A 23,884-nucleotide genomic window follows, 5' to 3' on the forward strand; every position below is an offset into this window, starting at 1 on the left:
TCAGGATTACTGGCACCGAGGGATAAGTGCTCCATTTAACTCCAGACGGGGAACGGTTTGACGCGCTAAGCTACAACACTGTTTTTAGACTATTATTGTTTTAACAGAAACGGAATTCATTTTGTTTCCAATTTGTTGTTTTTTCGCGGTTACGCAGTCTACTTTTTCACATCTGTGTAGTTGTGGCTGTAAAAACGGAGACGTGACGCCGTTTAGGACGCACTTTCGCGGGGACAGACCGTTAGCAGAGACGTGCTAGCCGCGCACGAGCCGCTGCGTGTTCAGCGCGCGCCTCATTCCGCAGCTCCGCGTCGCCGCCGCCGTCGCTTCGCGTTAATGCGATGAGTCGGTTTTGACTGACAGCTTTGGAAGGATCCGCTAGCTTTAGCTCCGAGCCGCGGCTGTGATGGCGCTTTCCTCTTCGCTGGAGCAGTAGATCTGGACAGGAGCGGCCGCCGCAGCTGAACACAGTCGTCTTTAACCTCGCGCTCGGCTCTCGGTGTCTCCATTTTGGGGGGAGCGGGACGCTAGCTTCGCAGAGCTAGTCCGTGAGCTAACGCTGGACAGTTCCTGTTAGAGGCAGATCTCTGGCTTTGGACAAAGGACCAGCGTCAGGAACAACTACGAGGCACGGCCGTGTTTTGGACGGGCATCACCAAACAAGAGACTGTCATGATGTTTCCACAATCAAGACACTCAGTAAGTTGCTTCATGTTGTATTTTCCGTGCGGATACGAGAAGTTTCGAGACGCGTTAACGCTACACGGTGCGCACAATGGTTGACGTCGAGAGTTTTAGGTCCAATTTGCTTTTCAGTTGCGTCTTGAATTATTTAGCTGCCATGATGTATTTTTCATCTCATTGAAAATGAAATATTCCATAAAAAATGATGTATTTACATTTAAATGAGGCAAATGGTGTTTGCTGCATTTGAATAAGCATCAAATGCGTCTCTGAAAGAGGCTTCGGCAACTTTATACTAGTTACAGTAATAAAGAGCCAAACATAACCACCTATTGCAATGTAATATGTACTTGTCTTTGCTGGTGGGTATTTTATTGGAGAGATCTAGTCTATTCTCCTAAATTTCAAGTTTCCATGGAAACAGAAACTGTCTAGTACATGCCGTTCAGCCCATTGGTCAAACGTCAAGTTTAATGACAAACCTGTTTAAGAGAAATAAAGGGTAATCTTCCACAGGAGTATGGAACGATCGGTCTTCAAAAGTCTTCTTACAAACCCAGCCTATATTTACATGCGTATTGTTAATGCACCATTCACTTGATCTTATTGTCTGTAGAGCATAGGCTCAGGTAAAAAGGCTACTTCCTCTCCCTCTTTGTCCTAAAGCCAGTGAGTCTTGTGCGGCTGGACTAAAGACCTCTTTTCTGCTACTTCAACATGGATATTTGGGCTGTAGTTGATTTAAATAAATTCTTCTTCGACTAAAGACCCTATCAACTGATTAGCTGACTAAAAGTGTGGCAAACGCTAAAAACTATATGTCCATATATCTGACCCAAACTGCCCTCAAAGTCTACAATTGCACAGGAGTTACTGCGAAAACAAATATTTATACAGAAATGTACTTTCAAACAGTGTATTTAAATCAAATTTGCTGCCTCTTGGCCAGGACTCCCTTTAAAACAAGGTTTTTAATCTCAATAGGACTCTCCTGGTTGAATAAATGTTGGCCAAAAAATAAATTGATTAAACTCATGATTCACTCGAATCTTCAGCTAACTCACTCCACATTTTCTTTTTGCTGTTGTTCATATGAAGCTATCAATATAAAATGAATCTAAATAAAATACCTAAAAATTTTGGTTGACTAAGACGCCATCGACCGATTAATCGACTAAACAACTAAAGGATTTGTTCATTTGATAACGTTTGCCCACTGGCCATCATCCAACAGCAGCTTGTGAGAGGTGCACATTTTGAAGGCTCCAATTTGTATAACATTTTGAGTTCTTGATATAACTGAAGTTGAGAACTGTAGAGGGAAAAGAAAAGGGCTGTAGTCGACACAAGGCACCGTTTGCATCAATTAAGTAAGTGTGGTGCTAGAAATACAGACAATTAATACACAGTGTATTTTTGTGTGTAATGTCTATGGACAAGAGATGGAAATTTGCATTGTGGCTAAAACGTAGTAACATATTAATATCTTAATAAGTACTGTCGCTTCTCTAAATAGATACATAACAAAAGGGAGATTAAATTCACAATTAACTCCCAAATTCAATGTACAATAGAATTACTCGTTTGACTTGTCGACTAATCAAAAAGATAATTGCTGATTAATCATTAGTTGCAGCCCTTTTGTTAACTAATACAAATGATTGTTATACTAATGGCTGGTCTCCCTTGAACTTTGGGGGGATCTCAGTACTTTGCCTGAGGGCCCAGTGAGAGTGTCTGATTTTGACTCATTCTGTCGCACTGATGCAGCCTTATTAACTGGCAGAAATCTTTTTTTTTTATTTTTATCCCTGTTCCAAAATGAGCTCCTGTACCAAATATAAACGGTACATGTTTATCCACTATGGAGCGGTCTTACGTGAACCGTGCTGGGTCGTTTGAGGGGTCCTAAGCTGCCCACTTGGGTACTACTGCCCTCTACGTCTCCGGTTCCACTTTAGCTTAGGCTCAAGACATAGAGTGGGACAACACCGATTATTTATTTCATTATTTATTTTATTTTATTTAACCCTTATTCAACCTCTTCTCCACGGTAGTCCTGGCCTAGAGGCCGTAATGTTTACACAGTTACACAAGAAATACAAACCAACAACAATTAAAAATATAGGCGCAGGCGGCAATGATCGGCTGTCGCCCTGTCATCGCCCCACTTGATTAATTTTTCATCCTGAAGATGAGTCTCACCAAATTTTTGTTTAATTGATCGAACTCCCTGTTGTGTAAGTGTACAAGTGTAAACATGCTCACATTTCAGAACTTTCCCATTGGATTAACATGGAAGGTTTCTGTCATCGCTACGGCAACGGCGTAAGAAATATATCATGGGTCTCACTGACTTTTTTGATTGGGACGCCAAAATGGAATTTTCGGCCAAATTCCGTAACATTTTTGAAAACAGCATTTTTTCCTCCCCAGAGTGAAAATAATTTCACTCTGTACTCTTTACATTGTTTTATTTGAACTAGGTTTAAGGCAAGGGGTTTAACAATTGATTCAAATTTGACGCAATTCTGTTTTTGTATGTGCAAATGGCAGCAAATTTAATATTTGGAAATTCTAGCTACAATTTGAGGGTATGGAAATAAATTGGATAGCTTTTGATGCCCCATTCCTCAATACCATTTTCAATAGCTTTTTTGGGCCTACGCCCTATGAGGAGTTTGTCAAAGTATGACAGTTGGGGGGGAAAAACTGGTGAGTCATGCTTATTATGTACGTGCGTACGTACATATGGCATACGTATTATGGCCGACATTTGGTTGGGATTATGCCATCGATGAATTCATATTTTTTATTTGCCTTGTCACGATTTACCTCTGCGCCAAATTTCATGATTCTACGATCAGATTTTTTTGTTGCAATTTCCTATCTCGCAATGCATTTTCTGAACATTGAGGGGCGCTGATGTGCAAAATGTTAGAATTTTCAAAAAGGAGACGAAGCCAGAAGTAGAGAGGTAAAATTTTTAGAGGTGTGTAAATTTTTCTGACTTTTCGTCAATATTCATTGGATAAAAATGAGTGGGGTTTGTCCCAAGAAGAAGAAGAAAGCTTGCGCTTTCCAACATCCTGGTGGTCCCCTGGTCACTGATGGGCCCTTTTTGCTGTGTGTTATTGCCTCTGTGCAATAATAATATTAAATTGTTTGCATTACATGTTTATATGCACAGAATGTGCATGAGTTGGGAAAGGCACGAGTGAGCTACTTTACATGGAAGCTTCTCCCACTTACAACGATAATGTTTAATTTTCCTACTACTAATTAGTATGCACACGACGTGCATGAGTGGACGAGTGCTTTGCGCTCGGTTTTGTGCACATGTCACGCACACAGTCGATGTTTTCAGGTTCAGAAAAAAAAAATCTGAAAGACCGCGTGAGCATTGGCCCTGGTATGTCTGGGATCTTTTGCATAATGCCATTGTGCCATATTTTGTAATATTGTTATAATTACTGTATAATACTAAACTTTTCATACTTTTCTTGGCTATAAAGATGGGTTCCTTGTCAGTGGTGCCACTGTATTATTCATATTTTCTCTGGTAGACCTATTGAATCTGAATCAAGAAAATGTCTTCAAACAATGCACTCTATGAAAAAATAATGAATATTTGAACAACACGCCCTTTTTACTGTATTCGTAACTTTGAACCACCCATGTGCTAGTTCCTTCCTTTACTTACTACTTTATTGTTACAATGTGGGGGCATGTTCAGATTTTCAGATTTTCTTGTTTTGAGATTGAAATACTATATGTTAACCCCCCTGCTGCAGGTTCTGGGCTCTGTATTGGTCCGAGAGGGCTCATTTAGTACAAGTGCAGGAGCTGACCCAGTTGATCATGTTTGGCATATTGTTTGGGTGTTGATTAATCCTTGTGCAGTTTCAACAAAGCTGGCGGTGTCTAGAAAGTGGAGCAACAGAGCCCCTGCCCCGCGTTGAGATGGCCACAGGTTGTACACACTCACACACCCGCCCCCGCCTTTGCCATCGCCTTGTCTCCCTTTATCATGTGTTTCCTCCCAGATCTGATGTAGTGGTGGGAGGGGCAGGGGCAGAGGGTGCACAGGCATTATTAAGCCCACTTGAATTAACAGAACAGCCCCCAGTCCTTCCTCTAAAGCCCCCAGCTGAGGGAAGGGAGGGGGCTTAATCCCCATGGTCCCCTGTCTCGCCCATTAAACAAACTCCCCCCCCCCACTGATCTTTGCTTCACGCACACATTTTTGGATATGTGCTGTGGGCACTGGACAGCAGTGTTTGTATGCACGCACACAGTGAGTCTGGCACGCAGAGCACACCTCCTTTCAATGCTAATTATTTCTCTAGTACATGCATTGAAATAAAAGCTTTTACAACAAGGACACGCACACATTCCTGCTGCCTGAAGGGTCTTAATCTGCTTTTTGTATCGAGGGAACAAATTGAATGTGGGGCTTGACACACGTAGGCCAGCAGATGTCTGGGTCGTTAAGGTTAGGCCAGCTTATTAGCATGACAAACTGAGCACTGGAGCCCTCCCTCTCCATAGGCCAAGCCCTGCTGGAGCCCCAGCCCTGAGTGGACCAGGGGAGACCCCAGGTCACAGGTGATGTTGATTTTTGTAAAAGGCCACAGGGATGATTGTCAGAAGGCTTTGGGTTTAGTTAAAGGGAGGGGCTTCCTAAATGCCCTCCACACACAAACACACAGTGGTGACTTGGGCTCAAGAGGCGCAACAGTCACTTGTGAAAACACTGTCAAACACACTGACCTTCAGTCCGTCAATACAAAAGACTCATGATGGGATTTCAGCCTGAAGCACTTTGCCAGCTTCTGAAACCTGACCAGTCAACTTTGTCTGCATTCCATGTTTTACAACTGGTTCCAGCAAGTTTGGTTTTCAGGAGAAAACCTGAAATGCAGTACTGTCCTCCATAAGAAAAAATAACATTGCAATGTATTATGGATCATTGGAGCTTTTTAAAATGATCTCCCAATTATATATTTCTGTTCCCTTTAGAAAGTACATCCAATGCATTTTGTGAAGGATGTTCAAAAGTATATGCAAACAGACATTGTGGAGGCACCGCGTCTTTAGAAGCGAGTGCAGCGATGGATCGTCTGAGGGAAATCCTGAATCAACATGACAGAAAACATGTCAGAGCTCTGAGAAAAATGCAGTCTCCAGCTGCGTCGATTAGATACACTCCACTGTCATTTATTATTGTAGACAGACAAAATAAACCTCCCTTAGTGATTGAATGTTGTTATATAATGCAATTTTAGAATTTAGTTTAAAACAATTAGATTGAATCTGCAAAAATGTACCTAATATTCAATAAAAAGCCAACAAGTGGTCCAGTTAAGTTTGATTCTGCTTTGATGAAAGGAGCACAGATTCACACAATGAAATCCTGTTTGTACTTTCTACACCGAGATAGTACAAAGATGTTTTAACTAAGCAGCGAGAAATAAAATCTGATTGGTTGAAGCAGATCCTTGATATCCTGTTTATTGCCTATGACCTTGATTCCCACAGGCCTTATCTACAGTGCATTCATGCAACAGACACTTATCCAGCAGAATTTCACTACATTTCCATTGCTACAAAATACACAAATAATACCTGTGAAAAGATTTGGTTTCTACACTAGTTGGCACATGGAATTGGTAAGATAAACTAATGACTCTGTACAGAATTGGGTCCAGATAGAATGGAGTTCAATTATTGCTCATTATTCTTGATTATCTTAATTTTTGGTGTTTTATTTTTGTGATTTAAACATAAATAAAATGGTTTGAGTTAATAATGTCCTGTATTTAAAATTACATTTATTTGGTATAATTTGACCCCAAAAAAAAGCTAAAATTCTGATCTCTCCTGTACTGATAGAGGACGGGTTAGGGTCACATGAATAAAATTATATTAATTGCACTGCCTTGAAGATAATATACCATTGTTAGATGTGTTCTTAAACACATATAATGCTACTTCTGTAAAAGTCTTTTGTGTTCATTTATGGATTCATAGATGTCATTGAACATATGCCCAGAAGTTGCCATCTTTGTATAGGATTCTCCCACTATTTCCATTGTGCAGATCTGTTTGACAGAGTAACAATGGTAATAAGTCGGTGTGCATGTTAACATCTGCAGTCTTTGGTGTGTGCGTCAGTATTCAGCAGTGCCCGATGTGAGAAGTGTGTGGGAAGTGGAAGAGAGGGAGGCAGTGGGTGGTTCCCTACAGACGAACGGTGCAATGGGCTGGAACAAAGTGAGCCAGCGGGGGACGCGTTGATTGGCCCGACCCAAGCCCCCCAAATCTGCCAAACGCCAAGCACTGCATCAGGCCACACAAGAGAATCCACTGTGCAATAAGACCTGGCTAAAACAATGGACTGAATGCTCACCATTGACAACCACCACCCAACAGAGAATGCACCACTGTCTCAGTCTGCTGGCTAAAGATCACCGTTGTTAAGGACCAGCTTTGGCATATTCAGGCCAGTTTTGTATGTACCAGGCCAGGTTGAAAATGTTTGTACATACTTGGGAAATAGCTCTTGCTTTGATGGAGGGTTATAATGCGGATGAGCTGATGCCGCTCCGCTTCCAAAAATATGCCAGAATTTAATTATGAGGAATGGGACTCATTAGGACGTAGTGCAAATTAAATGAGTTGAATTAGAAACTTGGGAAATCTGAGCTACACCTTCAGAAACTTGTCAGAAGGTTTAATGTGGGCACCAGAGGGGAGTCTGGTGTCGGCCTCATGCAGCAGTCTTCTGCTCACATTGTCCACTTATTTGTTGGGAACTCTGGGACTAATCTTTCTTTCCTTCCTCCTGTCTTCCTCCTTTCTCAAGCTGTTATAAGTAATAACCCCAGCTTTTACAAGTAGCCATCAATCATGTGCACGGTTGCTCTGGGTGTAATCTTAAAGCCCCCTTGCGCCGTGCTGGCTTTAATCTTAACTGTGGTTTTCGTAGCCACAGCGGCCTCACCGCTTTCCTCACTTTTGACAAATTGCCCATTTCCCTCAGCTTTGCAATCTCTGCACACTTAAGCCGTGTGTGGGTCTTTGTTTGGCGAGTTAACCACATTTTTCTGCATCGCTGTTAGCCGGCCAGTCCTCTTAACGGTTATGTTAGTGTGTTTGTAAGCTTGGCCAGTGGAGAGCCACTCCATGCTCTGCACCATGGGTCAAGATAGTTGTGAGCTGGGGGCTGGAGCTTAGCCATGGCAAGCCTAAGTTTGCAAGGGCACTTCACTCGAAGTGATAAAAGTAGAATAATCCCCTTTAAAGCATCTTAATGAGGTCAAATCTGTTTGGCTGCGAGTGGGGTGTGTATGTTTGTGTGCGTGTGCGTGTGATACAGAAATGGGGTAAGCCTTGGCTTGGTTGTGAGAGATCATAATCAAAATCAAATTTCTGGCCCAAACAGGATTAGGCTCTGTGCTCTTCTAAAGCCCTGTCCACAGCGACTGAAGACACAATCCTATTCCTCAGCCACAAACACGCAGACAAACCAACACATGAGGGCCAGTGAGTTTGGCCCTCACTTCACTGCCTCATCTTTAGCCCTGACTAATCCAGTGTATTTAGATTAGATTAGATTGTTTCAACAAAGCTATTCTTAGATGTTTGATTCAGTGCCTAATGTTTTCTCACAAATGCAGGTCATACGATTTTCAGGAAAATCACACATTGATGAAATTTGCAGTGCCCTTTCTGCACCACGTTTCACTACTGCGCTTGTGTTAGTCCAAATACATTAAAGAGAAACTACAGACCAACAGTTTTTTTGGTTTTAGAGTTGGGTACAGCATTTTTGCTTTGTGAATTTGCTGTTTATACAAAAACTGCGCTCTTTGTGCAGCTGTACACATTTGAATTTTGACTAGAGATCCGTCTGTATAAGGCTGTGGATACACACCAAGAACTTGAAAAGTGTTCTATTATTTTTGTTTTGTCCCTACCCTCTTGAAGAGTTATGTAATAATATGGTACCATTATATATGGATATTATCACAATATGAACCTGGCTCCCGGTGTTGAGCTCAGTGTTGCTTGTTAATAATAATGAGACTGAGGCACACATGGTTGCACACAAATATGTCTTGGGGCAGGAAACTACCCTTCATTACTTCTCCACCTCTTCAGCAGACAAACAGACAGAGAAACAAAGACATCCTTACAATAAGAGTCCAGCGCTTCTTAAATTCCACTTGTGAATAGGGATCTTCCGATCCGATACTGGTATCAGTGTTGGCCAACTATCTAGGCATTTTTAGAGTTTCAGCTTAGGTAGGAATGACAAGTAATCAAGTATGTGCTTTCTTAACCAAATATTCAATTTTAAATAGATACCAATGCAATTTTAGACCAGGCATAGTACTATCAATCACAGCTGCTTCCAAAGTTATGAAAATGCTATTGTATTGGATAATCATGAAGAATGTGCTGCTTTTTTGTTGCTCTATCAAAGGCTTTTCATTCTGTTGATCATTGTTTTCTCTTGGATAGTCTGGATGCTATTGAGTTTGAAAAAATGCAGAAAGTGATACCTCACAAATACATTTCAAGATGTTTTTGCTGATGGCTTTCAATCTGAATTTGTCATAATCTAAAACATAGTAGTGGATTTTCATTTCATTCAACAAATTTAAAATAGCTAATAAATTCAAATACAACAATATGTATGCTGTTCTCTACAAGACACTTTAGTGACTGAAAAAAATGATCTATTCTTATGCTAGATGGAAATATGATTGAACAAGTAGTATACCTACTACAACCCTACGATAAATACTTGGGCATCTGGATTGATGATAATCTCTCTTTCAGCAAACATGTACAATACAAATAATCGCAATAATCTTAAAGCCAGATTGTCTCTGATTTTACTTTAGAAATAAAAAGTGTGTTCCTCTTCTTCTAATCCAATCAAATCCACTTAATTTATATAATAATATACGTCTGTCTAAATTTCTTGACTTATTGCATGTTTTATTAATTATGGTTTGTTTTATATATTTTGTATTGGACAGGGTACTCATGTATGCTTTTTTAACTTGATTCGGTCAGACATATTCCCTCCCTCTGCAACTTGGATGTTGCAAGGTTTGAAAGTGGGTATACAAGGCACTTCTTACCTGCAGAAACTTACTCTGACAGGTAATTTAGTACTTTAGTACCCGGAAAACCAATAAACCTGGGGGAAACACTGGGGACATTGCAGAGGACATTTGTTTTTGAGGCTTTATAAGTTTGTTGGAGTTTGTGATGTCAGATGGGTCCAAAGTGTCGGTTTCATGTGTCTTTTGTCTCGGTTCATCTCTCAGCAGGGCTAAAGCCACTGCTCATCAATGTTGTTTCTGTAACGTTCAACCATGTCCTGAGAGGCTAGGTTTAGCATGTGGGCTATACACTATATGTACAGACACAGTTCAGCCTCATTTACTGTCATTACCTGCGTTGTCAGTAACAACAGCAGTTCCCATGCTATTGTTAGTTTTGTCCAGTTCTTACTCTTTTATGGCAGATTTGAACACTTCAGCCATATTTGCACCGGTGTAATTTTACGTACCAACATGTGCAGTAATAGTAATGTAGCCCTTCAGCAATTCTTCTTAATCAGCTTTGTTTCTCATGGTACATACCAGAGAACACCGCTTGACTGAAGTGAGTTTGTGATGTCACTTTATAATTTGGCTCCAGATGTAAATCACTCGCTTTGTATTCAATGTACCTTGTTCATTCTTGAAAGATTGTTGAAAATGCCTCCTGTTTTTTTTTGGGACTTTCTTTACGATTCCGGAAACATCCCTGGGGACAGGTTGTCAAATTACATGACATCCGTTATTGCTTTTATTCCCTTGTTCCTTTTAGTATTAAACTGCAAAACCAAAATGTTTCCACCTGTCTGCCATATTCACTTGCTGTGAGAAGAGCGATGCAGTGTGCTATAGAGCTCATTCACCGGCGTCACAAAACCACGTGATTGCATGCTGTGCCGCCATATTGTCCGTCCCTTGTTGCTTTCCTATGCACTGGAAAGTGATCTGAAATGTAAATTATGGAGGCCCCAGTGCTTTCAGATTCCACAAACTCCTTGGATGAGCTACACAAAGGTCGATATTTAGAAAAGCTGCGATCATTCAACTCTGATCCATATTTGATGCCTAAATCACCGACTCTTCCGGATATCTCGTACCCGGACATTTACGATTCAAGCCCACTGGTCCGATGGTCCACAAGTCCGAATTTTGAACAAAGGGTCTACGCCTGAATAAAACTGATGTTAATTCTACAGCGTGTGCAAGCTTCAAAATAACGGGTCGGACACGGTCAATGACCGACGCAAAAATCAGTTTTGACCGACTCCAAAATCAAGGCTCCGGACATACTGACCGACACTAATCTTTCGACGTAATATATTTTGAATTGGCAAAACCAGCGCGGTGAACATACCCAAAGCAATTCCTATGCACAAACTGGGCGCGCTACACTACAGTCCACGATTAATGTTGTAGTTGTACAGCGGCGGAAAGCAGCGTAGCGCATGTGCGCGCTGAGAAAATCATGGCAGATGAACCCCACGCTGCCGCTGTCAAACACAAACCAAAACCAGCGGCTGCAGGGATACTCAAGAGATCCCTGTCAAGAAATGGATTGATGATGATCTCGCAAGTTTTGTGCCCGTGACTGGCTAGAGCCGTCCTTCTCAAAGAGTGGGGCAACACGTCGGGAGCGTTTGAGCGTCGGACGCTTTGGACGCTCCACCAGAGCGGCCCGGAGAGGGAGGGAAAGAGAGAAGAGGTAACAGGTAGTTCCAGTGCATAATCTTACCTGTAAATGCTTTTTTGTTCTTCACAAGTATTTTTTTTGTTGGCGTGAGACAAAGGAAAGTTTCAAGCCCCTCCCCTGAGCGTTACCATGGAGATCATCTCACTAATAAATGCTATAATGCTTAAGATAAGATAAGATATTCCTTTATTGTCCCACATGGGGAAATTTCATAAGATAGAGCGTTTACACCGGGCTGCCAGCTGTACCAGCGCCTTATGACGTATTAAAAGAGCTACAATGAGGGGCCAATAATAATACTTTTATATTATTTAATCCATTTATGGCCATTTTAAAAACGAGCAAATATGAGGAAGTGTATGCAGCATTTGGCTTCACTGTGACTGAGGTGGAGACGAGGAAAGACCACCGTGTCTACTGTGTCTTTAATGATGGCAGCGACAGCATGAAGCCAAATGAACACATCAATAAAACACTTGTGACCGATTCAAAATTAGCCATGACAGGTACCAAATGATTGGTACCTGTCATGTTGACAGGGACGTAAAAATAATAATTTCAAGGCTTTGTGTGCAGAACACGATAGACTTGATATATCCGGAGCTCCAGCGCAGGCGGCGGTGCATGAGTCTGCATGCCCGGGGTTCGTGCACCTGCACGGGGCTGAACAGCTGTCAGCTCCCGCCGCCGTGTGAGTGAGTGACAATTTCAATTCAACTACAAATGGCAACTTAACAGATATGAAATGACTACTACATAGTCTGTGGTGATCGTTTGGTTCCCAGTTCGAACGTTTTATCGCTGCTGTCCATTGCGCTCTTCTTTCCTGATTTTTCGTTTTCCGATAGAACTTCAGATCTCTCCCTTTATCTTCCCGGTTACTGCACCCAACTGCCACACATGCCTTCACCATTTTGATATACTAAAGCGTGCAATATCATTAATGAGGTTTTGGGCCACTTCGAACCGTGTTTGGTTGTAAATCGAAGCAGACGGCAGTATTATTGAATTGGCTTGTGGTAAACGTGATCAGCTGGACGGACAATATGGCGAAACAAGCCAGGGGGCGCTCGTGTGAAGTCACGTGAATGAGCTCTATAGGCTCAGTGCTCAATGGCGCCTGGCTAGCTCGAGGTTAGCTCTCAGTTATCGTCAGTTCTTGTGCTCCAGTTTTATCTTCATGGGGTTTTACTCGAGTCATGTTAAAATCAATAATCACTGACAGATCACGCAGTGGACAGTGAGTTGCAGCTGGATGGCAGAGAACTCTGAGCGCGCTAAACACCTAAACTCAAATCGTCTTTGTCCCAGTTTAAATGTAGGCCAAAGAATCGATTAGGTGCAAATGAGGAGCTGAGAGACATTTAGGAGCATTTAGTAATTTAACACTAAACTATCATATGGCTACCATGCATACTGTATAACAACACAAGGGCTGAAACAATTAATTGAGTAAATTTGAGTAATTTGATTGCAAAAAGCTTCAATTATTATTTGATTGCCTTTTATGATTCGTTTAATTTGCACATTTAATTAAAACCTACCGCCACTAAAGTACAACAGAGGAGAGAGTGGCGTATTTTAAACTTACAAGTGTGAATGAGAAGCAGAGTTTTTGTGTGAAAGAGCTCAGAGGACTGCGATTATGAAAAAGAAAGTCCACGATGACGGGGCTAAAGTGAACGGCACAAAATGCTGCAAAAGACAGAAGACTTACAGCTCAACACACCAGGGATCACTGGCCCCACTAACAAAGCTTTACAAACAAGTTTCTTTAAGTTATGTGACATAAAACGCAAATTATACGCTATTGTAATTGTGTACAAACACAGTCTTGTTAAGTTAACTAACAGAACAATTTGGACTAGTGAAGTGAAATGTTGAATACCACAATTTGTTATTTTAAGCAGAAACTTTTTTTTTCTTCTGTTTTTTACTATGATCTAGAACAAAAAGGGTTTTCAGAATGTAAAATATTATTACTCTATTAATTACTCCATTCATTCATTCATTCATTCATTCATTCATGAATGAATGAATAAATAATTACTCTTAATAGAAGAAAATAATCGATAGATTACTTGATTAAAATAATCAATAGCTGCAGCCCTAAATGACTCTTTTGGTAAACATAGATAAGCAACATGATTTTCAGACATGCTGTTTTTGCCCTCCGCAGCACAAATAAACATTAAAGCTCTGGTAGTTTTCACTTTCACTTATCCATATCATGCAAAATCGACTTTTCTGAGCTTTTAACCTTCTTACAGTGCTATTGGTGCCTCATGTATGTGCCCAAAATGGTTTTCTGATTGATTCATACAGTCTTTAGCTAGAGAACAGTCCCTCTCCTTCTCCTCGGATTAGCAGACGGACGGGCCTACTCACCAGGATGAGTCAGCCTTGTGAGTGCTGTAGCACGTTTCCCTGTTTCAGCCCATCCTCCAGGAAGCACTCTGTACCTGTAACACACCCCCCTCCCCCCACCCCAGCGCTCAAGAGGAAACGCGGCTATTTAGGCACAATTAGCTTCAAAGGCTACTTCTTTTGTTCCAGCACTGCTCTGCGGACATGTGCCGCTGTGTCATGCGCTATGTAGAGGCGCACGCCTTGGCCTCTGTTTACACCATGGATCTATTTTATTATCGGTTTACATCCCCACCGTCTCCACGCTAGGCTACGTCACAGGTGGGCGGGGGAAGCAGATCGCTCTTTGCAAGGGTGGGGGCGAATCTCAAACTAAGCCTATACAACTATTGTGTTAAGGGTGTAGCACAACACTTATTATTATCAAATAAACCCTAAGGGTAGACGAAACGGGGAAAATAGCATGATATGAAATCTTTAACATAGCAGACCTTACCAAAACAACACAAGATAGTCCATGGGAGATACGCTTAAGATGCTTAACATGAAGTCAACATCAAATTCTAATGCAATTTGTAGTCAAAACATAATCTTAGTAAACTTTTAACACCGTTTTTTGACAGATCGGTCGAAGCGAGGAAAAAGAGTGAGAATTAAGAATAAGTTGATGATTTTAAGACCGACTGATACGTGGCGTGGTGTGCTAGTGGACTTGGTAGGTGAAAAAGATGATATTGATCGCTATTCTGTGAACATTCAAACGAAGTGGAGTTAATTATCATTAAATGGGTGGATTTTATATACAAATTTGGAATTTTGTATGCCTTCAAAGTAAAAAAAATAAATAAAATTCCTACCTACAGCAAACATACAATTTATTTGGGGCAGCCTGAGGAGAACACAGACGTGCAAAGTTGCATTGATCCTCACGTACATAAACGGCTCCCTCCTCGTGTTTGAATAATGATGCCTCTGCTGACGTCCTTCGCACTTGGATGAGAGCGTAATGGCTCAAATGGCATCGTTGGGACGGTTGCTATGGTGCAAGGAGAGAGGCTGACGTTGAGAAATAGGCCAACTGTTAGCGAACTGACATCTTCTGCATGCATTTGAAAGTGGGAGAGCGATAACATCCAGTCATTAGTGAGCGATTACAATGCCAAGGCTACACGGCGCCCTGCCCCCTCCGGCACCGACGCACTCTCACTCTGACGGAGATGTAAACAGTGCTCCGGGAAACCCAATCCCCACAGAGCCCTGTACCCTCAGGCCGGGATTTAGACTCAGGACGTTTCCTCCAGCTGCTAGTCTCTGTTTACTGTGGGCTAAATACTCTGCTGGATACATGTAGTGTATTCATGGTTTGTTGGTGTGTCTAATTGGTGTGTTTTGTAGGAGCCGTGTGGATAAAGCAGAGCCAAAGCTGTAATCTCTCTCCTCTGCCATTGTCAGCTGATCTATGGAGCAGAAACGGCCTCAGTGCAAGTCTTATTTAAAGCAGACATTATGGTTCACAGTAGATTTCACATGGATTGGACCAGATGATGAGTCTAGGAAGAGCGGGGGGGAGAACAGGGTGGGCTTTGGGGGTGGGGCAGCAATTTCCTGTAACGATGAATCCCATTTATTCGCTCAAGACTGTCTCAATTGCCTCGCCAGCGCACAAAGCTTTTTAATGCTTTAATTACGTCTCAAAGGAGCGAGGCAGAATCAAATTAGAGATTGTCCTACATTTAGGTGTCTATTTGTGCGTGTGTGAATGGGGCAATTCAAATTTTGTAATCAGAGCAACAAGCGTGTGCGTTATGTGTGCACGTGTGTTTGTGGGGGTGCAGCGTGCGTGTGTATGTATATATACATATATATGTTTGTATATGATTCATAGCAGTGAGTATTGTTCCTGTGGCACTGGCAGCCAAGCATCACATGGCTTATCACAGCCCACACATGCACACACACACGCGCACGCACGCACACACACACACACACACACACACACGCGCACACACATGCACACACACACACACACATGCACACGCGCACACACATACACGCACGCACATACACACACATACACGCACACACATGCACACACACACGCACACGCACACACATACACACACATACACGCACACACATGCACACACACACGCATGCACACACACACGCACACACATACACACACATACACGCACGCACATGCACACACACACACTGCTATTGCTGTTAAAGCCATCTCTCGCTCTGCTCCTCTCGCTCCCTCGCTCTCCTCCTCTCTCTCCCTCGCTCTGCTCCCCTCGCTCTCCTCCTCTCGCTCCCTCGCTCTCCTCTCGCTCCCTCGCTCTCCTCCTCTCTCTCCCTCGCTCTGCTCCCCTCGCTCTCCTCCGCCCCCTCGCTCTCCTCCGCCCCCTCGCTCTCCTCCGCTCCCTCGCTCTCCTCCGCTCCCTCGCTCTCCTCCGCTCCCTCGCTCTCCTCCGCTCCCTCGCTCTCCTCTCACTCCCTCGCTCTGCTCCTCGCTCCCTCGCTCTCCTCTCGCTCCCCTCTCGCTCCCTCGCTCTGCTCCCCTCGCTCTGCTCCTCTCGCTCCCTCGCTCTGCTCCTCTCGCTCCCTCGCTCTCCTCCTCTCTCTCCCTCGCTCTGCTCCCCTCGCTCTCCTCCTCTCGCTCCCTCGCTCTCCTCTCGCTCCCTCGCTCTCCTCCTCTCCCCCTCGCTCTGCTCCCCTCGCTCTCCTCCGCTCCCTCGCTCTCCTCTCGCTCCCTCGCTCTCCTCCTCTCTCTCCCTCGCTCTGCTCCCCTCGCTCTCCTCCGCCCCCTCGCTCTCCTCCGCTCCCTCGCTCTCCTCTCACTCCCTCGCTCTGCTCCTCTCGCTCCCTCGCTCTCCTCCTCTCGCTCCCTCGCTCTCCTCCTCTCCTCCCCTCGCTCTGCTCCTCTCGCTCCTCTCGCTCTGCTCCTCTCGCTCCCTCGCTCTCCTCCTCTCGCTCTCCTCCTCTCGCTCCCTCACTCCACTCCTCTCTCGTCTTGTCTCACTCTACATGGCCGTCCCCGGTTTATACTTTCACAGCAGCATGCACCTTTTTGTCACAGCAGATGGCATGTGTCACAATATTACTGCAGTATTTCATTAACATTATGGGCATCCATCTGCTGTGGGCTCTGGGCCGCCCTGGAGGACCTTGTTTTGGTCACTGACGGGGAGAGATGATGAACATTGTTAGCTGGTCGTCTATACAGAGCTTGGCACAGGCTGCTCGAGCTGTATCATATGGTCCAAGGTATTAAAGAAAAAAAGGATTTAGGAGGGCGAGGACTCATGGAGATACAGAAATACACCTGCACTGTAGGATCTGTCTAGTCAAATGATATACTTGTTTGTGTATAGAACGATATAATCTTACTAAAGCTATTACAAATATTTGAACACACTGGGTAATATGTGGGTGTCAAGTCATCTTTTTTAACAGTTTATATGGAGGAAAGGCTCTATAGCCTTTTAGAATTCCGGCCGAAGGAAAATACTTATGCAAAGAAGATGAACACTTGAAGTTTTGTAAATAGACAAATTGTTTGCTCCATCTTGAAGTTTTTGCCTTATTTTCATATTGTTTAGCAGTACTTTCTCTGAATCCTCTGCTCCACAAGATGTCGGACCCGGGGCTGTTGACTGTGACCAACTTTGAGCATTTTAAGCGGGTTGCATACTGCAGCGCTACAGGGAGGAAATTGGATCTAGGGCAACAACTCAGGCCGGAGGCGGAGCGACGACCTGTCGGCAGGGCGCACAAACAGAGCTGTCAGGGCGGCTCCCCGGGGCACGGCGCCGTGTGTTGACTCGGCACGGCTGAGGTGATGTGCTGTTCACTGGCCGCAGAGATAATGGGGCAGGTTATTGTGCTTTACAGTGGCAGGCGCTGTTTCCAAGCAGCAGCGCTCCGCGTGGATTATAGCAGCCTGTTCGTGGCGGTTGATGATAATGTCAGCTCTCATCCTCACATTTGGCTCAAGTCTCTCTACACTCTCTTCAGTTGTGGTTTTTAGGGGTATTTTTTCAATGCAAAAACTATTTGAATTATTATTGTTTTTTGTTGAAACATTTTTACATACAATATAACATCATATAATAATTAAGACATTTGAAATTAATTATTATTTATAATCATTGAACGAATGAATGAATGAATGCAATATTTCACTTACTACATCAGTTGACCATAAATGTTCTATATTTTTATTGTTAAGACGGTCACTGTATCAGCTTGATCCAAAACGATACTGTATATGTCTTTATTCTGCTCTGTGGTTCTTCCGTTCTCACTGTTAAATTCAAATGGCTTTAGGATCATTGAATCCCAAACCTAAGCCATGTTTGAGCCAAGCAGACTTTACTCTGGCACATGAGAACTAATTTATCCTTTTGAAGCGAGCAGGTCCATCTACAACCTGAAGTGAGGCCATTGCTGAGCCTCTTTACTGGCTGTGGTTCTATGAATGTGAAGCAGCCTATTTGTAGTCACAAATGAAGCGGGCGCCCTGCCGCGCCGGGTCCAAAGCGACAGGTCATTGCTAACAGTGCTGTTCTCGCTTCCTGTAAGTGCTGCAATCAGATTTCTGATGTTTTTTAATGCCGCTCAATCGCAGTAGCATTGCAAATGTCGATTTCTCTCACTTTTCCCCTTTTCTCCACCTGACCCATTATACAGCCTGCTGGGAAATAATGAGATTTTGTCCTTTTATTTTGATGCTTGCAGTACTCTAACAAACACACACATCTATCAGCTTTACCATCGACCAAAGCTCAGGGAATGTTGTGTGGCAGAGTTACTAATGGGTAATGGCAGGATTTCCACAAGAACCTTTACCTTTTAAGTGATACTTTTGACTTCACACAAGTCCAGCATACAAATGTGTAGATTGTACTCATTTAACTACAGTTCTGTGTATGTGATTCCTGTTGCATCAATCTAAAATCTGAGTTACCAAATTATTTAAGCTGAAAGTCCACTATTTAGCACTAAACCTAGCTATGCAAGAGGGAGCTGTATAGACATTTATGACCTTCAGTTTTGCTACTGTATATTCACTGCATTTCCTTTTCTCTTTTCAGGCTTCATCACAGCAGCTGAAATTCACAACCTCAGACTCGTGTGACAGAATCAAGGATGAATTCCAGTTTCTTCAAGCACAGTACCACAGGTGACCACAACACACAATATTTGGGGTTTGATTATGTTGTTTTGTGCGTTATTATCGCGTTATATTATGTTCCGCCTTTAATCAAATATATACATACAAGCTTTTGTAGTTCTTGAACACTACACAGAAGAACTCTTCTCGCACTCATTCCTAAATCTCTTTCAAGTGCCCTTTAGCTATTGGCGTGTCTTTAGCGTGCACAGCTTCAGTGTCCACAGTCAGAGGAACCTGCAAATTCCATGGACCGACCTCGGCTGATCTTTTTCACAGCCGTTGTGAAGTTGGGGCGCCATGAGGTCTACAACGCAGTGGGCTCCGTCTATGTGGAAGACTTTGTTTGATGGAGCCGGGTTTGTTCTTCTGTACCTGTTCTGCCAGGCTTCCTCCGCCGTTTCAGGCGCAGGCAAACGCACATGAAAGCCAGTCGTACTGTGTGGGAATTCCACAGTGTCTGATCGCTCTTGTTTGTGATGGATTCTGAAGCCACCATAACACTGTACGCGTCTTCTTCCTCGCCTTTTGGTTTCTGTAATTCCCACAACGATGAGCAGCAGCGTTTAACCCCCTTCAGAGAGCCGGGGCACAGTTGAAAGAGTTCCTTTTTGTGTGAGTGTACTGAACATGCATACAGTGCAGAGGAGATTGGAGCGTGGGCCTGGGAGCCACACATTAGGCTTTGTAGCACGCTGCCGCTCTGTTTTGCCTGTCTTTTGCAGAAGCTTTAAAAGGCAAATGCACCTCAGGCGTTCCCTGGGGCATAGTAGTGTGATTGCAGTCTTCCTCTCGTCTCCCCTCCTCCTCCTCCTCCTCGCTCACGTGCATAAATAGATCAGGGAATACATAAATCAAAATAAAGATGACAGCAGGAGCGATTTAGAAACGGAAGCATCGGCAATAAAACTCCATCAAAGTGTCGTTTGCGATCAGCGGAATGGGCCGGGAGCTGCCTTGCCCCAATCAGAGGTACAAAGCCATTCCCAGGTTGGCTGACAGCGAGGAAGCCGTTGTCATGACAACTCGCGGCCAAGCATACACAATTACACAATGATAAAAGTGAACATTTGGATGGATAGTGCGTAGTGAAACGTATTGATTAAATGTGCATATGTTAATGTAAGCTGCTGTCACCGTAGACGCACCTCGAGCTCCTCCTGGATCCTGGCTCAGTCTCGACTCCTGGTAATAAAGTCATAGCTGTCAGAGCCAGAAAACAGGGACACCTCCTTGCATCCATTGTCCATTTTTAATTGGTTACAGTTTTTAGCTATAGCTCCCATGATGGCTGACATGTGCTTTTGCCTTCACAGTACAGCTGGTGTACTCACTAGACAATAGCACAGACGTGACTAGTCGAGATTAACGTGACTAGTGAGATTAATGCCATGAAGATTCTTCTAGTCTCCCTGAGATGGGGCTGTCATTCTTGTAGACAGCACAGAACATCCCAGAATAAATATCCACACAGCATCAAAGGACTCCAGACTGAGGCTGTATCTACGCTCTGCAACGTGCTGGCACATATCTTTATTTGATCTGAGCCACATCCGGTCGTCACGTCGGATAAGGCTGTCTGACACAGGCAGGTTGTAACCAGCTGCTTCAGTAAATCTCACTGTGGGGCTTTTTCCCCCTGTCTCTTTTTTAACCTCTGTCGATTCCTTGAGATGATCACAGTGACTTTTTGACGCGTCCTCCTTTTCCTGTCTCCATGCATGACATCAGCGCTGACATGATTACTGCTAATGGCTGTCACTGCGATGGGCTTGCCTTTTGTACCCAAACACTATTTTAGGCTATTTCCACAGCTTCTTCATGCCATATTGAACGCAGTCGCTTGGAATGGATTTTGTGTTTGAAAATGATTTTGACCTCTTCCATCAATTGCCACATTCTCAAGCAAGCGTCTTAATCAAAAGTGTTGATTAAGGCGTGGTAAGCTTGAGGAAGCGAGATGCGTCTGAGCTGACGGAGTTCAGGTGTAGGTATCGATGATGAGGCTCTTAGTGGAAGTGAAGGTAATGAGGTTAAAGGAAGCAGGAGGCACCTGGTGTCAGTTGATGCTCTCCTCTGTTCACAGCCTCAAGCTCGAATGTGACAAGCTGGCCAGCGAGAAGTCAGAGATGCAGCGTCATTATATCATGGTAAGTACAACTCTGGACAATAATGCAATGATAGAAAATTCTACCGTTAATAACTTTATGACATTTTATTATTTGTTTCAAAGGAATTGTTAAACACAATGTTGGATCACATTTTCACAATTGAATGTGAATATGGATTATTACTTTCTAGATCCTTGATGGGCGATGGGACTGCTCCGGCGCATGCTTAATTAATAATTAACTACACCATTATATGCAATGTAGTGCTGTCAACCAATAAAACATTTTTATCAGATAAATCACACTTTGAAACTAAATTTGATCAATGTGTTTCTTGTTATACATATCGTGAAACTTCAAAATTTTAAGTATTTTTGCACATTTTCTTGAAGTTTATTTTATTATTAAATCTTAATAAATGTGTCTATTTAAAAGCCTCTTGGGCTATAATTTTATTTTATTTCATAATGAATGAAACAACAGTCTTAATTCAGGGCCCTTCACTGCTGCTTGCAGGTGTAACTGGCTCTTACGGTGACACACGTGTAGCTGCTGGGATTGGCCTGGTGTTTACCAGTGTCCTACTAGTGTCATGGTCAAATATTTGGACCATATCATTCATGTTGGCGCTCACATACAAGCTTTATTTTCACTCTCTGAGGTAAACAACTCTGATCTCTGCAGCGTCTTTGCTTTGTTCTGTATAGTAAAGCCGAGCCGCTCTGTGCCGCTCTGTGCCGCTCTGTGCCGCTCTGTGCCGCTCTGTGCCGCTCTGTGCCGCGTGGATTTTATTTGTAAATTTAAGCGCGTGATCTCAGCGCTGCTCCTGAACCTTCCTCCTTCGCTCAGGTAAAGCCTCGCTGTTTAATCTAAAACAGCGCGCTTGGTCAAAACGGCAGCGTGATTAATCTGCGTCAATTCATGATTAATGCATACATTTTCTATGATTAATCGCATTAGTTAATGCGTTAACTTCCACAGCACTAATGCAATAACAGTTTTCACATCTTCCCATATCCAGAGTAATAACTTGTATAGTATTAGTAATGCAGTACAAGCCTGTATCGCTCTCCTCCTATGCCTGCAGAACCACACACAGATGTGCTCAGTGCTGCACACAGGGCTAATCTCATTGTCGCTGGACGTTGCCGTGTAGATATCTGATGTTTTGCCTCTAATTGATCCTCTGACTGGCTTTAATCTCATCTAATCTGTACCGCCGCACTGCTCTCTCACTGTCAGGAGCACACACACAAACACAGAGGCAGCGTGAGCGCTCCCACACTCTCCGGCTGATGGCTGTGCCGAGCAAACAAAACGCACACACTAAAATGGTGGAGACAGTTCTGGTCTAAGCATCTCTTATCTCCAGGCCAGAGCAGTTTGAATGTGTACACAAATGGAGATAATAATTTAAACTAATTTGTGATGGTTGAGTAAATTACATTACTGCAATTGCTTTGTGGTTTGTTTTTAAGGTTTCGGTTTGTTTGTGCTAAATGAACCTTAGAGAGAGATTGCACATGTGTCAGATTAGCAGACTGACCTTTATGGTGTTTGTGGCGTATGAAACGCTAAGAGAAAGCAGACAGCGCAGTCCAGAGCCAAGAGCCCTCACAGGTCTGTGGAAAGTTCAGCTCTGTCAGTCGTGTCTGTTTGTGTGGAGGATTTAACCCCTGGGAGACCATAGCACCATCGTGTTATCACCACACCTCCCCCATTCATATATTTACTGTTAAATGCAGCAAGTGGAACAAGAACAATAGCTCTAATAAAATATATTTTTAACTGATATTTACAGTATTTCTACATGCCTTTCATGATCCTCTAAAGTTTGGCACATTCACAGGGAGAGTACAGCAGCACAGAGCACGCTGAGGCCTCAACACTTGAACAATTATGCTGTGCTCCCGCCATCAGAGGCTGTGCCCCCCTTTTTCCCTCTAATAGCTCGTCAGGTCGGCCCTCTCCCCCGGTCACTGGCAGCACCTCCATTTCCTGCTGCTGTAATTACTTTAGGGAGCTCCATGTGGGCTCCAAAAGCAGAGCGGTGTAGTGTGCAGTGTCTGTGCACTTACATCTGATATTGTCAGTGTGAGACTGGGTAGAAAAGAATAGCTCGTATTTGTCTGAACCAGTGAGTGAGCGATAGAAATGTGTGTGGTGCAGAGCTGTTTGTTTTGTGGCGACAGCCAGTGGCCTCAGACAAGGGGTGATTAACACGGGGACGCCCAGAGGGTGGCCCTCTCATTAACACTGAACACTCTACTGCCCGCTCTGCTTTCTCCTGCACTTCTTCCTCTGCAGAGCCCTTTGTCTGTCTTTGTGTGAGTGTGTGCACAGTTCTACACTCTGAGTTGTCAAAGCCAGAATTAGCTTGTACAGCACCGGGGAAAATTAATTAAAAGTGCTACTGGTACAGGCAACAAAAACATGGAAGCGAAAAAGAAAAAAAAAATTTGACAACATGTTTTGATGTGTGCTGGATCCTGGGAGAGCACCACAGAAGGTCACTTGACTATGTCACCACAAATGAATTAATTAATTTATGAACATTATAACCAGGCTAACTAACCCAGCAGCAAATGTCTGTGTACAAGTTGGTGCATGTGTGGGGAGTGTTAGAAAAAGTTAGAAAAGTAAAGAATTGTTGTTCCATCTCAAGACTCGTCTCTGTGACTGTGGAATGTGGCCGCAGCAGCTAATGATGCGTTGGACAAGTTAAGAATTA

The 23,884-nt window shown here is 43.4% G+C and overlaps 1 protein-coding gene across 2 annotated transcripts in view; it reads left to right on the forward strand.

The window, feature by feature from the left end:
* The first annotated feature begins 334 nt into the window (after positions 1–334).
* The window catches only part of tle5 (TLE family member 5, transcriptional modulator), a 31,601-nt gene continuing 8,051 nt past the window's right edge, over positions 335–23,884 (forward strand). Inside the window, exons 1-3 of one of the 2 annotated variants that reach the window (XM_072439127.1) lie at positions 335–699; positions 18,963–19,051; positions 21,129–21,192. In XM_072439127.1, coding sequence (XP_072295228.1) covers positions 673–699; positions 18,963–19,051; positions 21,129–21,192 — 180 coding nt within the window. In that variant the 5' untranslated portion in view covers positions 335–672. The remainder of the gene's footprint in view (positions 700–18,962; positions 19,052–21,128; positions 21,193–23,884) is intronic. The other variant, XM_072439126.1, reaches the window with a different exon arrangement.

This window comes from Eucyclogobius newberryi, unplaced genomic scaffold (assembly GCF_026437365.1).
Source record: "Eucyclogobius newberryi isolate DKJ021-1_F unplaced genomic scaffold, fEucNew1.0.hap1 SCAF_9, whole genome shotgun sequence".
Taxonomy (NCBI): Eukaryota; Metazoa; Chordata; class Actinopteri; order Gobiiformes; family Gobiidae; genus Eucyclogobius; species Eucyclogobius newberryi.